Source organism: Saccopteryx leptura, chromosome 2, assembly GCF_036850995.1.
Source record: "Saccopteryx leptura isolate mSacLep1 chromosome 2, mSacLep1_pri_phased_curated, whole genome shotgun sequence".
In the NCBI taxonomy this organism is placed as follows: domain Eukaryota; kingdom Metazoa; phylum Chordata; class Mammalia; order Chiroptera; family Emballonuridae; genus Saccopteryx; species Saccopteryx leptura.
The window spans coordinates 311,110,180-311,131,281 of NC_089504.1; the positions used below are offsets into that span (position 1 = coordinate 311,110,180).

The window sequence follows — 21,102 nt, forward strand, 5'->3', positions numbered from 1 at the left end:
CGGCTAGAAGACGCAATGCTTTTCTGAGTTTCCAGGCAGCGCTGCGGCGGCGGCTTTGTCATCTGAGTTATTGAAAGTGGCGGCTCTGCACATTGTTAGAGCTTGGAGTTGAGGCCCTGGTGGCTGATGAACTCACAAGTGTAGGTAGTGTGCTACACGAGGGGCAAGTGTTTCGCTACAACCACAAGGGTCTCTGGCCCAATGAGTGGAGTTTGATAGTAATTCTTGCTACAAATTTAAAAAATAAAAATAAATAAATAAATAAAATAAAATAAAATAAAAAAGAAAGAGGCCCTGGCCGGTTGGCTCAGCGGTAGAGCGTCGGCCTGGCGTGCGGGGGACTCTGGTTCGATTCCCGGCCAGGGCACATAGGAGAAGCGCCCATTTGCTTCTCCACCCCACCCCCCTCCTTCCTCTCTGTCTCTCTCTTCCCCTCCCGCAGCCAAGGCTCCATTGGAGCAAAGATGGCCCACGCGCTGGGGATGGCTCCTTGGCCTCTGCCCCAGGCGCTAGAGTGGCTCTGGTCGTGGCAGAGCAATGCCCCAGAGGGCCAGAGCATCGCCCCCTGGTGGGCAGAGCGTCACCCCTGGTGGGCGTGCCGGGTGGATCCCGGTTGGGCGCATGCGGGAGTCTGTCTGACTGTCTCTCCCCGTTTCCAGCTTCAGAAAAAAAAAAAAAGTGGCGGCTGCCATCCAGGTCAAGTAGGGCAGGCCCTTGGAGAGCATCCCAGATAGTCGCGAAGTGGGCAGGGTCCTGAGGTACCCTGCTCATTGGCATTACATCACTGGATCCTCGGTGCCCCTTCCCCATTTTGCAAATGGGGGACTCTGGAGTCCCAATAGGTAAAGTGACTTGTATGAAGCCACACAACCAAGTGTGTCCATTCGAGTTCTCACTCCCCCAAAAGTTCTGCTTTCATTACTGAGACTAATCAACTACAGGACAAGATAACCGAGAGACACTAACATGTTAGGAGAAAAAAAAGGCAAGTTTCAGGACAGTATTTATAATATGGTCCCAGTTTCTTGTAAAAACAAAAACAAAAACAAAAAACAAGTGTGTGTGTGTGTGTGTGTGTACTTTTTTTTTAATTAAGCAAGATTATATACTAACCACTTAGTTTCTTTTTTCTCTAAGAGGTTGAACTATAAGGAACTATCACTTCTTTTTTGTTTGTTTGAATTTTTTGCTAGGTGTATCTATTTTCATAACCAGGGAAATATGATGTCTACCTCGCAGAGTAGTTATGAAAATTTTACATGATAATGTAAATATTTAGCACAATGAGTAGCCTGTCAATAAAACTCAATGTTTGCTCTCTTCTCCTTTCCTCTAATGGTGTAGCTTTCTGTATTTGTCAAAGCGCAACTCAGAATTATTACTGCCACTCTGTCCAGAACCTCTAATTCAACTATATGGAAATTTAGCTCCAAAGGGGCTCCAATATGCATCAGAGAAACTGAAAACATAACACCAAGCAAGCCACAGCAAGTCAAGGTAGAGACTGTTCCTCTCTCTCTCCCTCTCTCTCTCTCTCTCTCTCTCTCTCTCTCTCCACTTTACCTCTCTCTGCAGGTTTAAGTAACCCCAGGACAACCTGCCTTGCTTCTCAGAGCAAGAAAGAAGAATCGCCTCTGACAACTAGGAGGAACAAACCAAATTCTACTTTGAGTGGAATCTCCGATTGTCAAAAGCAAACTTGGGAAATCCCAACAAGTAGCAACCACCAAAACCTCTGCCTACAGGAAAGCTGTGAATTAGATTTCCCTAAGGACACCTATGTGTAACAGGGGAAAAGAAAGCTGAAACAACCAAAATCTTCAACATTAGGGAGAAGTTTAAATAGATTATGCTACATCCATCCCGTGCAATATTATGTAGTGGTTTAAAATCATGTTGTTACTGTTTTTTTCTCCCAAAAACTAATTACTTAGAGACATAGTCACACTGTGTGTTAAGAATGTAAGACTGACACTCCAAGAAAAAAAAATATGGGTTTTTCTTATAAATTATACATGTGGTTACTATATGACTCAGTATTGTATTCTTGGGCATTGATCCCAGAGAAATGAAAACTTATCTTTGTATAAAATGTCGTACACAAATGTTCAAAGCAGCTTCATTCCTAATAATCAAAAACTGGAAACCACTCAAATGTCCTCCAAGTTGTTGGTAGAAGCTGAAATAAACAGGGCCAACAGGCAATACTGTGACCCAGAGCACAGTCAACTTACCTCCTCTGGCTAAACAAACTGTAGTTCATCCATACTGTAAAACATTACCCAGTAATAAAGAGAAATGAGTTAGACATACACATAAATCTCAAGGAAATTATGCTGAGTGCAAAAAAAGCCAATCCCAAAGGTTCCATATGTACCAAAAGTTATGTTCCATTTATGCATTATTTTGAAAAGACAAAATGTAGACAATTTGGAGAACAGATTAGTGGTTGCCAGGGGTCAAGGATCGATTGGGGGCCCTGGCCGGTTGGCTCAGCGGTAGAGCATCGGCCTGGCGTGCGGGGGGGACCCGGGTTCGATTCCCGGCCAGGGCACATAGGAGAAGCACCCATTTGCTTCTCCACCTCCCCCTCCTTCCTCCCTGTCTCTCTCTTCCCCTCCCGCAGCCAAGGCTCCATTGGAGCAAAGATGGCCCAGGCGCTGGGGATGACTCCTTGGCCTCTGCCCCAGGCGCTGGAGTGGCTCTGGTCGCGGCAGAGCGACACCCCAGAGGGGCAGAGCATCGCCCCCTGGTGGGCGTGCTGGGTGGATCCCGGTCGGGCGCATGCGGGAGTCTGTCTGTCTCTCCCCGTTTCCAGCTTCAGAGAAAATACAAAAAAAACCCCACAAAAAACAAACAAACAAAAAATAAAATAAATAAAAAAATTTTAAAAAAAGAATGGATTGGGGCATATTAGAGGAAGGGGATGTGATTATAAAAGGGTAAATAGAGGGCTCCTTGTGGTAATGGAACCATTCAGCATCTTGACTATGGTTGTGGATGGGTGATAAAATTATAGAGAACTAAACACGAACACACACAAATATGTACAAATGAAACCTGGGAAATCTAAGTAATATTGGTGGGTAATAAATGTCAGTATCCTGGTTGTGATATTGTACTATCATTTTGCAAGATATTACCACTGGGGGAAACTTGGTATAGGGTACATGGGATCTCTTTGTATTATTGGCTACAACTGCATGTAAATCTCCAATTATCTCCAAATAATAAGTTTAATTTTAAGAAGTGTGATACAGAACTGTAGATACAACGTGATTGCTTTATATAATATTTATGATATATACATACAAAATGTTTATAATTCTTGGCTTTAAATAGTCGTGGCAGATTTTATGGGTGCTTTCTGACTCTGTGTTTATACCTTTTTTTTTTTTTCTGAAGTTAGAAGAAGCGGGGAGGCAGACTCCTGCATGAGCCCGACTGGGATCCACTGGGCATGCCCACCAGGGGGCGATGCTCTGCCCATCTGGGGCATTGCTTTGCTGCAATCAGAGCCATTCCAGCACCTGAGGTGTAGGCCATGGAGCCATCCTCAGTGCCCGGTCAAGCTTTGCTCCAGTGGAGCTGTAGCTACAGGAGGGGAAGAGAGAGACAGAGAGGAAAGAGAGGGGAAAGGGTAGAGAAGCAGATGCACTTTTCCTGTGTGCCCTGACCAGGAATCAAACCTAGGACTTCCACATGCTGGGCTGATGCTCTACCACTGAGCCAACTGGCCAGGGCCTATTTATACTTTTTAATATCTTTCAAATTTCATACTGTGGACACATACTCATTTTATTTTCTAAGTATAATGAATATCTTTAAACAGTGTGTTCATTTGTTTTAACAACTTTTAGAGATGGACTCTGCTAAAGTAGGAATTCCCAGTTCTGAGCAGCTTATACAATTCAGTTTTTGGAACCAAATGCAGGCCCTCACACCTAAACTTTGATTAGCAGGTTGCCTCATTTCTCTGTCTCCCAGCTTTTTCATCTGCAGCGTGGAGGCCTTGGGTCAGAAGAAACCTGAGTCCCCACAGCTCTTACGGTCCACAGGCCTCAAGCTGGTATAAGCACCCGCTGGTAACCTTGGTTGGTCTGTTTAGACACCATGGGTCCCAAAGACTGAAGGTGAACCACCTTCTCTCAGATCACTGTGACCATATCCCTTGAGGAGTTGCTTATGTTAGAATCAGAAAGTCCCCACTTGCACAGGGCAGGAAACTGCTAAGAATGGAATTAGACTGCCAGCAGTAGAAATCCATCAGTTTATGAGTCTATAAAATCATTCACTTTCACTGCTGGAGCAATTCAAGTCTCCTGGGTTAATAAGTAATACCGCCTTTGCAAACATCAAGTGCAGGGCCGCACGGGGGATTCCCATCTCTGTTGGCACACTTCCTAAAAAACAACGTCTTCCTTCTGCAATAGCTGGCCCAGTTCTCTCTCTCTCTCTCATTATTAAATTATTATTCTGATTCTTTGGGAAACCCTAATATACCTTGCAACAGTTCTTCACTTTGAGATGAATCCACTATTCCTTTACAGCTGCCTAATATAGGGAACATTGTGCAACAGTGGAAACGAACGAGACAGAGTTCTATGTACAAATATAAATGCATCTCCAACTGGTACTATTGAGTGACAACAGCATGTTGCAGAATGATACTCATATGTAAACTTCTGTCCTCCAAAAACTCACAAAACTATATGTTCCTAGGGAAAATACCTGTTTGAATGTAAACATCTAGCAAAGGATCTGGAAGCCTGATAATAACAGTTGTTAATTCTGTAAAGGTGAAGAGAAGACCAGGGTGGAGTCAAAGTGTTTTCATTTTTTTTTTTCTTGTATTTTTCTGAAGTTGGAAACCAGGAGGCAGTCAGACAGACTCCCGCCTGGGCCCGACCGGGATCTACCCGGCGTGCCCACCAGGGGGCGATGCTCTGCCCATCTGGGGCGTTGCTCTGTTGCAACCAGAGCCATTCCAGCACCTGAGGCAGAGGCCATAGAGCCATCCTCAGTGCCCGGGCAAACTTTGCTCCAATGGAGCCTTGGCTGCAGGAGGGGAAGAGAGAGACAGAGAGGAAGGAGAGGGGGAGGGGTGAAGAAGCAGATGGGCGCTTCTCCTGTGTGCTCTGGCCTGGAATTGAACCCCGGGACTCCTGCACACCAGGCCGACACTCTACCACTGAGCCAACTGGCCAGGGCGTGTTTTCATTTTTCCAAGGGGAATGTGTGTTATTGGAGAAATTAAAATTAGTTTTATAAAGAGAATTAAAGAGCTGACCAATGATTTGATTTATAAGAACTGAATTTGCCTGCCCCACAGTCATGTTACTGTGGGGTGTGTGGGAGAATCTCAGAGTATGATCTATGCTATTGTGAGGTGGGTATTGTATAACAGGATCTATGTTATTGTGGAAAGTATTTCAGAGTAAGATTTATGTTACTATGACGGGGTTATATGAGAATAGGATCTATGTTATTTTAAGGGATTTCAGAGTAGGAGCTATGTTACTGTGGGGGGTTATTTCGGAGTAGGGTCTATGTTACCCTGGGGGGGGCTATTTCATAGTAACATCTATGTTACTATAGGGATTATTTCAGAGTAGGAACTATGTTACTGTGAGGGGGCATTTCACAGTAGGATCTATGTTGGTGAGGGGTATCTCAGAGGGGCATCTATGTTACTTTGAGGGGAGTATTGCAGGAAAGCACCTATGTTACTTTGAGTAGAGTGTTTCTGGACAGGCTTTATGCTACTGAGAGGGACAGGTCAGGGTCAGAAGGTGATGGTGTGTGTCTGGATATTGCTAGGGAGAACTCTGATTATATTCAGAGTTGGTGGGAGGCCATCAAGAGGGCTCAAGGTCACCAGAAAATTCATAAGCAAAGCCTTCTGCCTGCCAGTTGTGGGGAAGGTGGGCTGAAATAGACAGAAGATCTGCATTTTCAATAAAGAAGTCAGGCGGGCCCTGGCCGGTTGGCTCAGTGGTAGAGCGTTGGCCTGGCGTGCAGAAGTCCTGGGTTCGATTCTGGCCAGGGCACACAGGAGAAGCGCCCATCTGCTTCTCCACCCCTCCCCCTCTCCTTCCTCTCTGTCTCTCTCTTCCCCTCCCACAGCCGAGGCTCCATTGGAGCAAAGATGGCCCGGGCGCTGGGGATGGCTCCTTGGCCTCTGCCCCAGGCGTTAGAGTGGCTCTGGTCGCGGCAGAGCGAAGCCCCGGAGGGGCAGAGCATTGCCCCCTGGTGGGCAGAGCGTCGCCCCCTGGTGGGCGTGCCGGGTTGATCCCGGTCGGGCGCATGCGGGAGTCTGTCTGTCTCTCCCCGTTTCTAGCTTCAGAAAAAAAAAAAAAAAAAAAAAAAAAAAAAAGAAGTCAGGCGGGCCCTGGCAGGTTGGCTCAGCAGAAGAGTGTCGGCCCGGAGTGTAGAAGTCCTGGGTTCTGCTTCTCCACTCTTCCCCCTCTCCTTCCTCTCTATCTCTCACTTCCCCTTCCACAGCCAAGGCTCCACTGGAGCAAAGTTGGCCAGGGCACTGAGGATGACTCCATGGCCTCCGCCTCAGGCACTAGAATGGCTCCGGCTGCAACAGAGCTATGCCTCAGATGGGCAGAGCATCGCCTCCTGGTGAACATGCTGAGCAGATCCCAGTCAGATGCATGTGGGAGTCTGTCTGACTGCCTCCCCGCCTCTAACTTCGGAAAAATACAAAAAGAAAAAAAAAGTCAGGCTACTATAGGTAAGGAAGCCTGTTAGTAATATCCCACCCTATGACAACATTTCTTCTGAATTAGATCTGCTCCCCAGTAAGACGCACCCAGGGCGGCAGGTGTGAGGGGCGGTGGTGGTTGAGAGGTGGGGTAGAGTGACTAGATGAAAGGCTGAGCAGGTCTGTTTCTGACCTTCAATGTGTCCCGTTGGTGCAAAGGTAGGTCTCTCCAACTCAGAGCTGCACAGACTCCCAAATACTCCCTGTTCCCATGGGGCCCCAGAGATGCTGTGATCGGGCTGGTGGTGGGAGGTGAGGAGCAGGGCCAGGGAGTGGAAAGAGGGTAAAAGCAGTTCCTTGGGGTCCTCAGAGACCCTGAGTCAAAGGCTGCCTGAGTGCCGGAATGGGAAGAGTAGAAATCATTTTATACTTATTGTGAAAAGGAGAGGAGAACTGACTCTCACAGAATGTGTTCTATGTGAGTTTCTTTATACATAACAACATTGTTTAATTCAATGATCCACCAAAATCTGAAGTTGAATGTCAGGAGTGCCAATCTCATGCCAAGTACCATATTTTCATGCTGTAGGTTGGGCTCACAGAAGGTCCTCAAAGTCACTGCAAGGTGGATCCTGAATTAGAATCCAAATGCATGAACCCCCAAGTGCATGCTGGTCAGGCTAGACCGTGAGACCTCTGCTAACTCCATATGTTCCTTGTGTTGGTAGTAAGAAGAAGGGGAAAAGGGAGATTCTGAGTTTTCAAGGCTGTTAAATGCAGATTTCCAGGCAGGAGAGATGGGGCTTGCCTACGTCAGAAAGCACCTGGCCTGGCCGTTGCTGCCAGTGTAAACCTGATGGCGTGGAATCATGACCATGACATATTTAGGGGTGCAGGGCTTCAAGCAGAAAGACACCTATGTACATAGAAGAGTGTATTCTATATTGGGGGGATGGATTTTTTCCTAAACTGGAAGACTACCTGCTTCCTTCTCTCCCAAAGGGTAACCAGAGCTTTTCAAGGGCTCTTCCGTGCAAACCCTCTTACTCTCTGTTCCTCTTTCTGCCTTTGTATTTAAAACATCACCCCCCTGTCCTTGATTTATACATCTCTCAGTTTCTGTGAAATCCACATGTTTCCATCTTTTTCCCTGAGACCTGAAGCCTGTGCCCTGGACCCTTTAATTTAAGGTGTCTTCTCTAAGGCTCAGGCTAACCCTATACGGTAAGTGGCATAACCCATTTGAAGGATGCTAACCTGGGGCTCAGTGGCAGGTGAGTGGGACCAGTTGGGGAACATCCATTTAGTTCTTGGTGGGCACAGACAGACCACGTGGAAAAACTGAAGTAACACAGGTATTGCCTCCCTCTCCCACTCAGCCTCCACTTGTAAAGGAGCTGCCACTTGGCAAGGTGAGAAGGTCAGGTCAGCCCCGCCCTTCTCTCTTCTCACCTCCACTTCTTGTGTGCCTTGGGACCCCAAGTTACATTGTTTCTTCCACTGCCAAACTCTCATTGGCCTGCCACAGTGCATTATCCCCATTGGCTGTGGAGGCTGGGGACACACCGTGATTGGTCTGTCCCCCTGTGCCGAGGTGCTAGGTCGGTTTTTTAGCCCTGGCAGAAGCCCTGGTCCCCACTCTGGCTGGTCCAAGGCTTGTGATCGCTGTCTCTGCCGTCGGCCTCCTGTGGCCTGCCGCATGTCAGGGGAGTGAGGACGTCGTGTGCATGGATGCCCATCCCTCTTGAGTGTGAGTATTGACTAAATGCTGAAGTTTTCACACCAACTCACCTCCAGAAATGTGCACTTAGCCTTGTTAGTATTTATTTACATGTGAATTAAGTCAAGCTCGTGTATCTAATCAGGTGAGCTTTTAGGTCTGAAGCCAGACTTTAATACAAACATTTGTGTATGTCATTGTGACGACCTATATATTTCTTAGAATGACTTGAGATTTTTTTTTTTACATGATCTGATAGATGTGCCTAGGATCTGAATGGATCAAATGCTTAAAAATGTTTAAAAGTTTCTCTGAACTTTTTTTTTTATTTAGTCAAGGAGTTTTGAAAAATGGCAGCTCTAATTGGGTATTAAGTTTGGGGTTAGGTTGAAACTATCTGTTATTCCCTGTCCCTAAGGTTTTCTCTCTATCTCCAGTTTCCTTTATCTCTTTCAACCCAGAGCTTCTGCTGGTCTCCAAGCCTGGGAGATGTGGTCTTAGCTGTCCAGGCAACAGAACTCTGCATGGTTTCAGTGTGGGAGAAGGAGCTCAGAAAGTCAGTGTTGACATTAATCACACATGCACACACGTGGTAGGCACCCTTATGTGCCGGATGCGTGGATATTTACCAAGGGCCTTCTTGGTTTGTTGGCAAAACGAGATCAAGTTAGAAATCAGTGTGGACTAGCTCTGGGAAACTTCTTAGAGGATTTGGAACTTAAACTAGAAATTGAAGAGCAAGTTGACTCTAGATAGGTAGAAATTGGGGTAGGGACATTCTAGGTGGGAGGCAAGTAGGCCACAGAATAGAGGCGGGTGGGTCGGATAGCAGATGTTTCTTTCATTGGTAGTGAGAGGAAGGGGGAAAGAGAGATTCTGAGTTTTCAAGGCTATTACCATGCGGATTTCTGGGCCCTGGGGATGGAGTCTCAGACTACACTCTCTACACTGCTCTAATTCTTTTTACTGCTGGGAACAGCGTCCTTAACACACTTTGCATCTGTAAGGGCTTTTGGGAAACAAGGTTTGTGTTTTCTCCTGTTTTTAAGTTAAAGATGACTTCTTGATCTCATTTTGAGAGTTAGTTCCTCCAGTCCTAGCCAAAAAAAGCCAACCTTGGAATAAGGCAGAGGGGGTTCTGCCCTCCCCCCCATCCTAGATTGTGACTTTTGTGGCACTTGTCCTTGGAGATCCATCTCTTCACACCAATCACAGGTACTGACGGGACAGATCCAACTGTATTATTGCAACAAAGAGTTCTACCTGAAAAATACCGTCTTAAGCTCCAGTCAGGTCCACAATGCAAGTCAATAAAAAAAATAACGTGAAAAGAATGTGTTTTGAGGGAATTCATAGCAAATCATTCCTAGTGGAGAGCAGGAGGCAGGATTTAGGAGAAAGATGTTTAAAATTGCACAAGGTCTAATCAAGCTTAACATCTACTTGGTTTTGATTCTCCCCTTAAAGCAGAGTGGACGGATCTTCTCCCATCTTCCCTGAGGTGTGCCCCACCCCACACTGGTATCTCCCAGCGCGTGACACAGGAGCCTGGGGCATTGCGGGGTGAAGTGGAGGCCACAGCTCCCAGTTGCTGGGCAGGATGCTCTAGCGCCACCTTCTCCCCTAGCGGCGGCAGCGAAAGCTGCTCCCAAGGGGTGCAAGTAATAGGACCGTCTGCCCCCTATGGGACAGGCAGAGGATCCTCCCACGTTGAGGGCGTGACTCCCGGTGAGAAACAATGAAACAGGAGCATACAGGGACCCTTAAGGGTGACTAGAGCGGCACCCACGTGCCATGGGCTCTGGGAAGCAAACTGGGAGGAAGCAGACACCCTGGCGAAGACCACATTGTTGGTGGGAGACTTGCCTTCTGACTTGATAGGCATTTTCAAATCCCACGCTGCCTGATGGGGTTGGCGACCTCTGGCCAACCTACCCCCTAGAACAGCGGTTCTCAACCTGTGGGTCGCGACCCCGGCGGGGGTCGCCCATTTGGCTTTAGGCGACCCCGCCGGAGTCGCGACCCACAGGTTGAGAACCGCTGCCCTAGAACTTAGCAGCAAAGCTTTCTTCTACCTCCTTCTCGATATTCCCTCTACAGAGGCGAGTCTGCTCCCAGCTGCTGTCACGTGGGTGCTTTGAGAGAGGTGTCGCCACGCATAAGCTCGAGCCAGAAAAGTCTCAGCCTGGACTGGGAAGTGTGTTTGCCCACCAGATGCCTGGGCCCACCCGGGTAGCTTCATATCCAGTTTCTGAGGCAGGGTCTGGGCATGCGTGTTTTCAACAGTCTCCCCAAGTGACTGACGTACATCAAAACCGTCCGTGGTCATGCCTGTCCCTGCACAGCAGGACTGAGCTCAGGGGGGGAATGGACCCAGAGGAGACCTCCCATCCTAATTCCCTCAAAACCCTGGCACTGAGCACCTTCTGGGGTCCAGAGGGATGAAGACGCAGACTCTGTGTTCAAAGAGCTGGCATAGCAGTGGTGGGGTAAGCGCCTGCTGGAGGGGTCCCCGCCTCAGGTAAGAGAATCTGGTCCCTGTCTCTTATTAAAACTGTTACGTATCAGTCCCAGAATCGCCTCTCCTAGAGAAGCGCCACTGGTTCGTAAACACAGATGTAACAAAGGACGACGCAATGATGATCTTCAGATGCCCCTAGAAGTGAAACAAGCCAAACTGACTTCTCTGTCGTCAGGTGACCTTTTGCTTTCACAGATAGAAGAGTGCGTTCTCTTCTTCTTGAATAGAATCTAAAGAATACACCCTGAAGGGTTTTTCCTCATATCTATATACCTGTGTAGCCACCACCAAGATCACAGTGGGGTGCTATCTTGCAGTAGGAAATACTACAAAGGGGGAGCCACATACCTGTTCAGCTTTTAACAGAATGTAAGGAATAGGATCTCAGGGAGTAATTTGCTCTTCTTGGCCACAGCGGTCAATTCACAACTGTCCGCTGAGTACCTGCAGTGTTCTGGAAATTTCCTAGTGTAAAGTAGCAGGGCCCTTCACATGTAAGTCAAACATGAGAGGGCTTGTGTTTTTAGGAGCTGAACATAAATAATAAATTTTGTGTCATCTGTTTATTATATATCGATTATTGATTCTAGTCATTGGTTGAGGATCCTTTACTTTCTTCCCACTTCAATCTGCCTTCCTTCTTCTTTTATATTATGTCTTTATTATTTAGGGCTAAAAAAAAAAAAAAGACACTGTAGCTTTTAATGGCGACCTCTGGAGAAGGCAGCGACCCCGGTGGCAAAGCCATGACCCAGCCCCTGGAGCAGGTGCTGGAGACCCGTTTGGCCCGCAGACGCCTGTCCCAGGCCCGCCACCGAGCCACCCTGACAAAGCTCTTCAGTGAGCTCCGGAAAGTTGTTTACCACCAGTCTGATTTCACAGCCTCGAAGGTATGAGGTCCTGAGTGTGTGCAGGGAAAGTTTCCACACGTGGAGGGACAATGGCGCAAGGTGGGGACTAGCGTGGAGATGCCACGCCCCCCTGGTTGCGTCATCGATGGAGGGGCCGGGATGGGGCAGAGGCCAGCTTTGGACCCCTCATGCTCTGTCTGCTGCTGTGTCTCTCTGCCTTGTGCCCCACTCCACACGGCTCTCAGTCCCTCCACTGAAATCAGCCCTTCCTCCCATGCCACCCCACAGCCCTGTGCTTCTTGCCTTTGTTAGCACTTACTGAATTCTTTTTGTGTTACAAGTAGTTGTTTCCTGCTTGTCTTCCCTGTTAGAATGTCAGCACCCCACAAGCAGGGGCTGTCTTGTCTGCTCTACATCCCCAGACCCCACACACAGTTGTGTCCCCTCAGACATGCATGCCTGATGAATGTGTGTCGCTCCCAACAGGTTTCAGTGGTCAGTCAGCGACATACATACAGCACTTAGCGCTTCTCATTTTTGAATAATCTTGCAGTTATCATTCTGACTTTAGTAATATTACAGGAAGGGAGGGAAAAAGAAAGGAAAAATGGAAGGGAGGAAGGGAGGGAGGGAGGATGGCAGGGAGGAATGATTGTGATTCTAATCTTGCAGAACAGGAAATTCAGAGTTCAAGTTGACACAGCATTTAAATTTCTAGATCAACTGGAGTGTATGCATTTAGCAAATAAAAAGCATCATTAGAATAGCACAGTTAATATTAACCAGCCAGTCGTATGTCCACTGTGACAAGTGAGCTGAGGTTAACGGAGAGCCCGTGCCCGCCTCCTGGGGCTGGTATTCGTTCAGACGGCCTCTGAGTCATTGCTCATCCCACCATCATGTAGTCCTTTGCCCTTTTCGTAGCCCTAGTAGTTGGCTGAATGCAACTTAATTGTTTCCAAATACTTTGGTGTTTTGGTGAGAACCATCTCCAGAATCCAAATTAAACGCCATGCCTCCTGCACATCAGAACAAACTTCCTACCCTTTTTATGGACATCATGGAGGACTGGGACTGCACCCAGAGAGCATGGCCTCAGACCCGGGAAGGGGCTCCCGTGTCCACAAAGGCAGTTTGTGCGGTGTGAGGCCAGCCTTTCAGTGTTGTCTGTCTCTGTCCTCCCTCAGTGGCAGGTTTTGAACAGGGCGAAGAATCATATTCTGGAACAGGAACAAATCTTGGATAATTTGCTGAAGGTGAAAGGTAACAGGTCCTACCTGCCACCCCCATCGCTGTCCCAGGGAAAGAGAAGGCTGGTTGGTTTTCCTATTGAAAACGGAGACGTTGGGTAAAGCCAAGTGAACAAATGTCTACTGAGCACCTACTGTGTGCCAGGCACTGTGCTTGGGCCAGGGTTATGATGAGATGCACAGCCTGACCTCAGGGGTCGGCCACCTGGGGCAGCATGACACGGTCCCACTGGGGTGCTGTGGAAGGGTCCCTGATCTCATCTTGAGAAAGGACTAGACCAGTGTTTGCCAGAACCGGGCTCCCTTCCTTGGCACTCAGTTTGGCAGAGGGCTGCTGGGAATTTGAGTTTAACGAGCTGGTTGGAGCTGAACACTGGAAGGGCTACTTTCAATGTCTTGACTGAGGCCGGCCAGTCCAAGAAGCCCTTTCCTTTTCCTTCACCTCTGGGAGGAGGGGTGAAACTGGGCTCTTGAGTCCTTAACCCCAAAGCCCAGATGGGCTCAGGGACCACCCATCCTCCCTCTGGACCAGAAAGGCAGGAGAGATTCCACAGTTTTGTGACCTTTGTCTTCAACTCCCCAACAGAATCCTTCAACCTGGAGGATGGGAATGCAAACAGCCTAGAGGAAGTCAAGAAGAAATATGTCAGCATGTTCTGCAGTGATGACGGGTAAGGCCCCCAGCACCAGGAGAACTGGAACGTGCTGGTGTCCCTGTTCAAGGTCACAGAAGCCTCTCCCCCTCCAGAATTCAGAACAGCAGAAGAGGTTCTGCTCACCCGCTTAGAACCCTCTGTGTGCTGGACAGAATTCTTTTCTGTTTTAATCTAATAATGTGCCTTGGATTTTTCTGGTGACAAAAAAATCCATGCTTATTACAGGAAATGTCAAAAATACAGAAAAGCCCCAAAGAGAAAATAAAAATACATGTAGGTTCGCCTCTCGTGGAAAACCAATGTTCATTTCAAAGCACAGCCTTCTAGTTTTGTCATTTTCATTTTGCACAGTATTTTATAGAGAAATGAAATCGTAGTGTTTGTTTTGTGTTGTAGCTTTTAAACACTCCACTAGTGGACTTACTGAAGGGTGCCTATGGAAATAAGGGAAATCTAAATCTCAGCCTGTTTTCCAAGCTTCATAGGAGCCTAAGAAAAGCCAGCTTGGACTTCAGAGAGGTGTCACGGATGCTGACAGGGGAACCTCATTTACAACGTCACACTCAAACTTTGAAAGGCAGACTGATCTGAGAAATGTCTTTCTTAAACTTCCATGATCTCATTTTATTTAACTCTTACACGACTGGGCTTTTCATGTGTACCATGTGGATACATTGTTTGCTGTGGTCTCAAGATGACATCACCCCTGTACCACGTCTTCATCCTGCAGAGCAGCCTGGACTTTGGGAGCGATGGCAGGGCCCATATCACCTCTGGTGGCCCTAGGGCACATCCAGCATGGTGACTATTCACATTGGCCTCTGATGAGACACAGGAGCACAAGCAATTTTACTTGCTCTGAAAATGGGACCAGCAACAGCTTGCTGTTTAGAAACTACCCAAAGCCCACGGAGATGAAATGATGTCTCCTACCATTTTGGGCAGGGCTACTGATGACTTATTTTCTTCTCTGTGCTCTTCTGTATTTTCCAAAAAAAATTTAACAACAAAAATGCATTTTATCCTAACAGGAAATAATCAGGGAGAAAAGATACATTACTAAATGAAATTCATATTGTAGGGCACAATCTCCTAAGATTACCTTCCATACACCATTTTGGTCGCAGAGGAGAGGAGGCAGGTGGTGTGAGTGTGCGTGTGTAGTGTGCGTGCATGCATGACAGGGTGATTGTAGCCAAATTTTACAAATCTGACTGGGCCCCACCTTCCAGTCAGCTTGGGAGATGCTCTCAGTGAGGTAAATGTCTGCACTGACATTTCCCCAATGGTTACCAAGTGCTCCCCATCCCATGGATTACATAAGCCATTCTTTCCTTCCTGGTTGAAGATATGAACTTTATCACATACAATAAAGTCTTATCAATATTTGTATCGCTCGCCCATAGGAGAATAGTCACATTTCTTTTTTCCCCCAGTTTTATTCTTCAATTACAGTTTGGCTACATTTTTTTTTAAATAGTGTAACTAGGGAGGATTTTTCACTAGCAATATTATAAACCTATAATAATTGAAACCGGGCTACCAGCATAAGAATAGATTCATTATATTGTGTAGTTATCATACCATAATTAGATAATTAAATTACGAGTGACCTTAAGTGTCTTTGTGCAAGATCACTTGTATTTCCCCTTGCTGGGAACTTTCTGTACCTGTTCTTGCCCATTTTCCTGAGGGACTGGTGGTCTTTTTCTTATGTAATTAATTGTAGAAGCTCTTTAGGTAGACTGAGACATTAGCTCTCTGTCTCATTTATGACTTGCAAACAATTTTCCCTTGGTCATTTATTATTTTGCTTTTGATGATTTTGACAGTTCTATATATTTTCCAAGATTGTGTTAAGAATTTTGGTGTCCATGTTCATGAGGGACACTAATCTGTAGTTTACTTGTTTCTGTTTTCTCCCCAGCCTGTTCCCAAATAATATTCATCCAAAGGAGTACGCCAACTTTTGCCCATTTGAGGCAGCCAGGAAGGATGCTGAGGAGGAAAATGAGGAGGAAGATGAGGAGGAGGAGGAGGAGGAGGAGGAGGAGGAAGAAGAAGAAGAGAAGGAAGACCACAAAGTGGAGGAAAAGGAGGAGGAGGAGAAGGAAGTGGCACTGTTATACTCCCCAGTCACTTTGTCACCAGACCTCATGGAATTTGAGCGGTATGAACAGCTGAGAGAGGTGGCTGCGTGCACAGCTGGAGCACACGGGGGAAGGGGGTTAAGAGATGAGGGGACGAGGCTCTGGCTGGGGCGTACAGCTGCCTCAGCATGCTCTCAGACCTGGCCCTAGTCACGGAAGCTGCAGAATTTCCATAGAAGGGGCCTGGAAGTGCAATTGGCAGAAAAGCTCAAGAAATAGTCTTGAAGCCACACGTGCATAGCAATATGCTGTTACTTAGACCAGGTGTTTATTTGGGGTGCCTTTCGGGGGGTGGTTGATGGGGACTATAAGGGCTAAAGCCTCCCCCCTACACATACCCCAAAAAGTCTGTCTCGGGCAGCATTATACAGTGTGTCCGTAAAGTCATGGTGCACTTTTGACCATCACAGGAAAGCAACAAAAGACGATAGAAATGTGAAATCTGCACCAAATAAAAGGAAAACTCTCCCAGTTTCATACCTATTCAGTGCAGTTTGATGTGGGCTCAAGCACAGATTTTTTTAGGGCTCCTTAGGTAGCTATCCCGTATAGCCTCTACAGACTCGTCACTGACTGATGGCCTACCAGAACGGGGTTTCTCCACCAAACTGCCGGTTTCCTTCAACTGCTTATCCCACCGAGTAATGTTATTCCTATGTGGTGGCGCTTCGTTATAAACGCGCTGATATTCACGTTGCACTTTGGTCACGGATTCGAATTTAGCGAGCCACAGAACACACTGAACTTTCCTCTGCACTGTCCACATCTCAACTGGCATGGCCATGGTCTGCTCTGCTGTATACACGGTGTTACGTCATCATCTGCGCATGCGCACATGCTGCCACATCATCCTACAGAAACTGGGTTTTCCTTTTATTTGGTGCAGATTTCACATTTCTATCATCTTTTGTTGCTTTCCTGTGACTGGTCAAAAGTGCACCATGACTTTACGGACACATTGTATAAGAAAGATGGCAAATGGTTGGTTCAGACCCCCACTGCCACTTACTTTCCTCCACAGACTTGAGATGCTTGGCAGCCAGATTGGCTTCGGGAGTGCTGGCTCAGTGGATGGAGGTTCCGTCCACACTAAGTCTGGCTCCCAGGCCTCAGAGTAAAGCAAGTGTCACATTCCGTCTGCACAGTCACAGCCTCGGGATTTTAAGCACTTCTCCTGTGGGGTGACAACCAGGCCTCTCATCTTCTCTACTCTGAGGCAGAGCTTCATGGGGTTGGGGGGACTGGGAGGGCGAGACGAAGGACCCTGAGGTAGAAACCTGTCATCCCGGCCCCCACGGTGGCTTCTGCTCTCCCAGGGTCAGGGGCCTGCAGAGACTAGTAAGGCTGAGCCACTGGAGTACCCCAGAGAGGTGGCTGGGCCTGTGGGCCGTGGACAACCCCACCCCGGAGTCCTGAGTCTCGGGCTTCAGATCGAGGAGATGGTGTTGTTTCTGTCCCAGCTATCTGAACTTCTACAAGCAGACAATGGACCATCTGACCAGGAGCGGGATGGTCTCCTCGCAGGAGGCGACACGCCCCGTCGTCTCTGCGGCCATCTCCCACCTGTGGCAGAACCTCTCAGAAGAGCAGAAGGCCCATCTCCTTCAGGCCTTGGCACAAAAGCCCAGAGGCCTTCTGGGCCTCCAAGGGGCCACCCAGGAGCCATCCTGTTCTGAGGGCAGCACCAAGGACAGTGGCGTCGACAGCCAAGGGGTCGACAGCCAAGGGGCCAGCTGCTCCCTCGGCTCCACCCCAGAGGAGGTGAGCAGACCCTTATGGTGGGGCGGTGTCACCCCAGGCCAGGAGACGCCAGGGATCTGCTTGGGATCACTTAGCAAGTTTGAGGTGCTGTTTGGATGCTGGCTCCCGAATGAAGTGAGTTTCTGATTTTCCTGACATCTCTGTAACCACACAGTGGGAGGATTGGAGAGATTAAGTCACTTGTCTGAGGTCACACAGCTTTGTGAGTGGCAGGGCTGGGGGGTCTGCTCTCCTGCAGCCTAATCCAGAGCCCCCTTGACCTCTGTAGTCAGCTGCCCTGGCCTGAAATGGCTTGATCGGCAACCCTGGGCTTAAACAGGCTGTCCCCTGGGGAGGTGTAACTGAGTCCTCCGGTAGCCTGCGCTGGGCACTGGCTCCTGTCTTCTTTGGAAAGAAGGGGCCACAGTCCCCAGTACTTCCCTCAGTTTGTTCTGGGTGGGCAAGAGCTCAGTATTCACCCCCTGGGAAGGTCACCGGGCAGAGACCTTGCTTTCACCCTTCAGGGGTGAGGGGCAGAGAGACGGTCTTCCTACCCCTCTCCCCACAGCCGAGGGCAGGCATCAAACTGCCGTCATTTCTGACACACGAAGTTCTGTGCTTTCTTTCAGCTCCTTTTTGAAGATGCCTTTGATGTGGCATGTTCCTTGGACAAAAGTGAGGTTCCAAGTACATCTAGCTCCAGGTGAGGATAGGGTGTGAGATGGTGTGTGTGTGTGTGTGTTTATACACATGTTAGCATGTGTGCCTGTGTGTGCCTGCATGCGTGCATGTGTGTAACAGTATGTATGTGTGTGCACCCCTGCTGGGGTGTTTAGGAGCCTTTCCCCTGCAGCCCCTCAGAGGGGAGCATAATTCAGTAGTTCTCAGAGACCCGCTTTTTCCTGTGATTCAAAGTAACCTAGGTCCAAGATTGTGCCACAGCTCTGGGGATGGTATTGTCTGGAGTTCTTCAGAGCAGAAAATTCTTCTATCCTGGCCCAAGGCTGAGACATAACAGGTTATCAACTCCATTCCAGTTCATGGTACACTGTTTTCCCAGGACGGGGTGGCCATGGGCAGCTTACAGCGAGGTGGCCATGAGCAGTCTGGTCGGAGAGGTGGGCAGAGGTCCTGGGCATGGAGAGCCTGGGCCAGCATGAAAACAGGCCCCACGCCTGAAGCTGAGGGGAATCTCTGAGCTTTACAAGGGGGAAGCTGCTTGTCATCTGGTGTCAACAGACGGGAGAGGAGGGGAGAAAATGGCTGACCCCATGGGGTGAGAAGACACAAAACAAGCAGCAGCTTGACCAAATCTTACCCCTGGGGTGTTTGCTCACAGAGAGCTAGTTTAGGGCTAAAATTCCCTTGCTACTTCGAAGAGCTGTGGTCTTACAGCCTGAAGATGCAGGCCTTTCAGTTACCTGTGCTTGTGTGTGGCTAAAAAGCAGCCTGAACATTTAGTTTTTCCACCTCAGGAGTGAGGGTGACATTCACATCCTCACGATCTCCACAAATAACTCCATTCTCCCCTGGGGCTGTGTGGCCACCGCTGTCCCTGCTAACCTGGCCACAAATCAACATCTGTCCTTCCCCTCCACCTGCTCCACCCCAGCCTAGACAGCCCTGCCCAAAATCTGCACAGCAATTTTGTGGGGTGACTCAAGCTCTTCTGAGCTCTGCGTGGAGTTGGGCTTTGCTGAAACTGGCTGGGGGCAGACATTCCGAGCCAGGCTTGGGCTGTGAAGACAACTTTGCTGAGAAATTGCTAAAGTGTACTTGGCAAACAATATTTGGAAATTCTTACTCCGCTGGTGGAACAGTGAAACAATCTATTTTAAAAATATTATTTTTTCTACTTTCCTGAGAAAAGGCAGGAGCGGCAGCCAGAGGGTTCCTAGCTGGCTGTGGGACCTCATTCCATAGGTCAAAATGCCAGCTGTCCTGGCATGACTCACGGCTTCTTTGCTTCAGGCCCCTGGTTGTTGGGCTTCTCTCCTTGACCCAGGAAGGCAGCAAGAAAGGAGTCTGCAAAACAGGTCTTTTCTCTGCATCCTTGTTCCGGGAGACCTACAGGGTGGAGGCATCCGAAGGGACTAAACCAGGGGTCCCCAAACTACGGCCCGCAGGCCACATGCGGCCCCCTGAGGTCATTTATCCGGCCCCTGCCGCACTTCTGGAAGGGGCACCTCTTTCATTGGTGGTCAGTGAGAGGAGCATAGTTCCCATTGAAATACTGGTCAGTTGGTTGATTTAAATTTACTTGTTCTTTATTTTAAATATTGTATTTGTTCCCGTTTTGTTTTTTTTACTTTAAAATAAGATCTGTGCAGTGTGCATAGGGATTTGTTCATAGTTTTTTTTATAGTCTGGCCCTCCAATGGTCTGAGGGACAGTGAACTGGCCCCCTGTGTAAAAAGTTTGGGGACCCCTGGACTAAACTCAAGTGTGTGACGTTCCCAGGAGTGGACCAGAGTCGTAGGGCATCACTGTAGAGGTTGATTCTCAGGGAGCGAGGACATCTTGCTCCTTTGTTCCAGGGGTCACAGCTCAGGACACTAAGTTAGGACACAGGCGCCAGTCTCCCCATCATCTCGCTTTCCCCATGGGTTCCAGATGTGACATTGGGGCTGAGGCAGTGCAAACCTTTAGGAAGGGCCCCTGGCTATCCGAGGATTCAGCTGGGTGTTTCAAAGTGCTTGATTCACACCATCATCCAGATCAGGCAGGGGTACAAGCAGAGGTCAACATGTGCTGTTTCTTCTTCCTCTCTGTTCTCAGTTCCATGCTCGCCAGCGGCAACCCAGAGAACCCAGAGGAGAAGTTTCAGCTCTACATGCAGATCATCGACTTCTTTAACGGCCTTTGCTGTGTTAACATGCAGCTGAATCAGGTAGAACAGAGTGGAGTACAGAAGACCTCTGCCCGCCCACCCCCCTTAGGATCCTAAAAGAGCTCTTGAGGGGGAGCCCCCCTTTTTCTCTGGAAGCAGCTGCAGGGTGTTGCATTGGTGGTGTCATGGTCTAATTCACCATCCTCTATTGATGGGCATTTGAATAAAGCGGTAAGATTTCCCATCTCTCTTCTGGGATCCTGTAAAACTCCTGGGTGGGAAAGAAGCCAGTTCTACAATATCCAGGAAAAGCCTTTCTGGTGATCACAAAGTGAAATGGGACCTCCCCCATTGCCCTCACTTCCTGGCCAGAAGCTGGAAGTACAGATGAAGCTGAAGAGGTGTGGGCAGACTAAGGGAGTGGGACTCGCCCAAGATGGTGGGATCTCCACATCCACCTGGGCTGGGAATCCTTAAATAAAAATCAATCCTCTTCCATCCTGTGTGTTGCAGGAGCCAGATGTCCCCGTGGATGATGAGATGATGATGTTGCAGTGCATGGAGACCTTTGACGACGACGATTTGTAGAGGGAGGGAAGGCGATGGATGAGGTGGACAGTGTCCGATTCTGAATGCCGGCAGCTAAGGTTGCAGCTGCCTCGGCCTTCTGGG

General features: G+C 48.4%; 1 protein-coding gene and 1 non-coding gene across 2 annotated transcripts; both read left to right on the plus strand.

The window, feature by feature from the left end:
* The first annotated feature begins 84 nt into the window (after window positions 1–84).
* Window positions 85–236, plus strand: LOC136396003 (small nucleolar RNA SNORA62/SNORA6 family). Its single transcript, XR_010749439.1, has one exon. It is a non-coding gene; the product is annotated as a small nucleolar RNA SNORA62/SNORA6 family (small nucleolar RNA).
* Window positions 237–11,657: 11,421 nt separating this feature from the next.
* On the plus strand, window positions 11,658–21,025 carry STRA8 (stimulated by retinoic acid 8). Its single transcript, XM_066362788.1, has 8 exons — window positions 11,658–11,843; window positions 12,992–13,067; window positions 13,641–13,725; window positions 15,638–15,880; window positions 17,321–17,621; window positions 18,230–18,303; window positions 20,379–20,490; window positions 20,944–21,025. Exons 1-8 carry the CDS (start codon window positions 11,658–11,660, stop codon window positions 21,016–21,018), a joined length of 1,152 nt encoding a protein of 383 aa, XP_066218885.1. The 3' UTR covers window positions 21,019–21,025.
* Window positions 21,026–21,102: the final 77 nt, after the last annotated feature.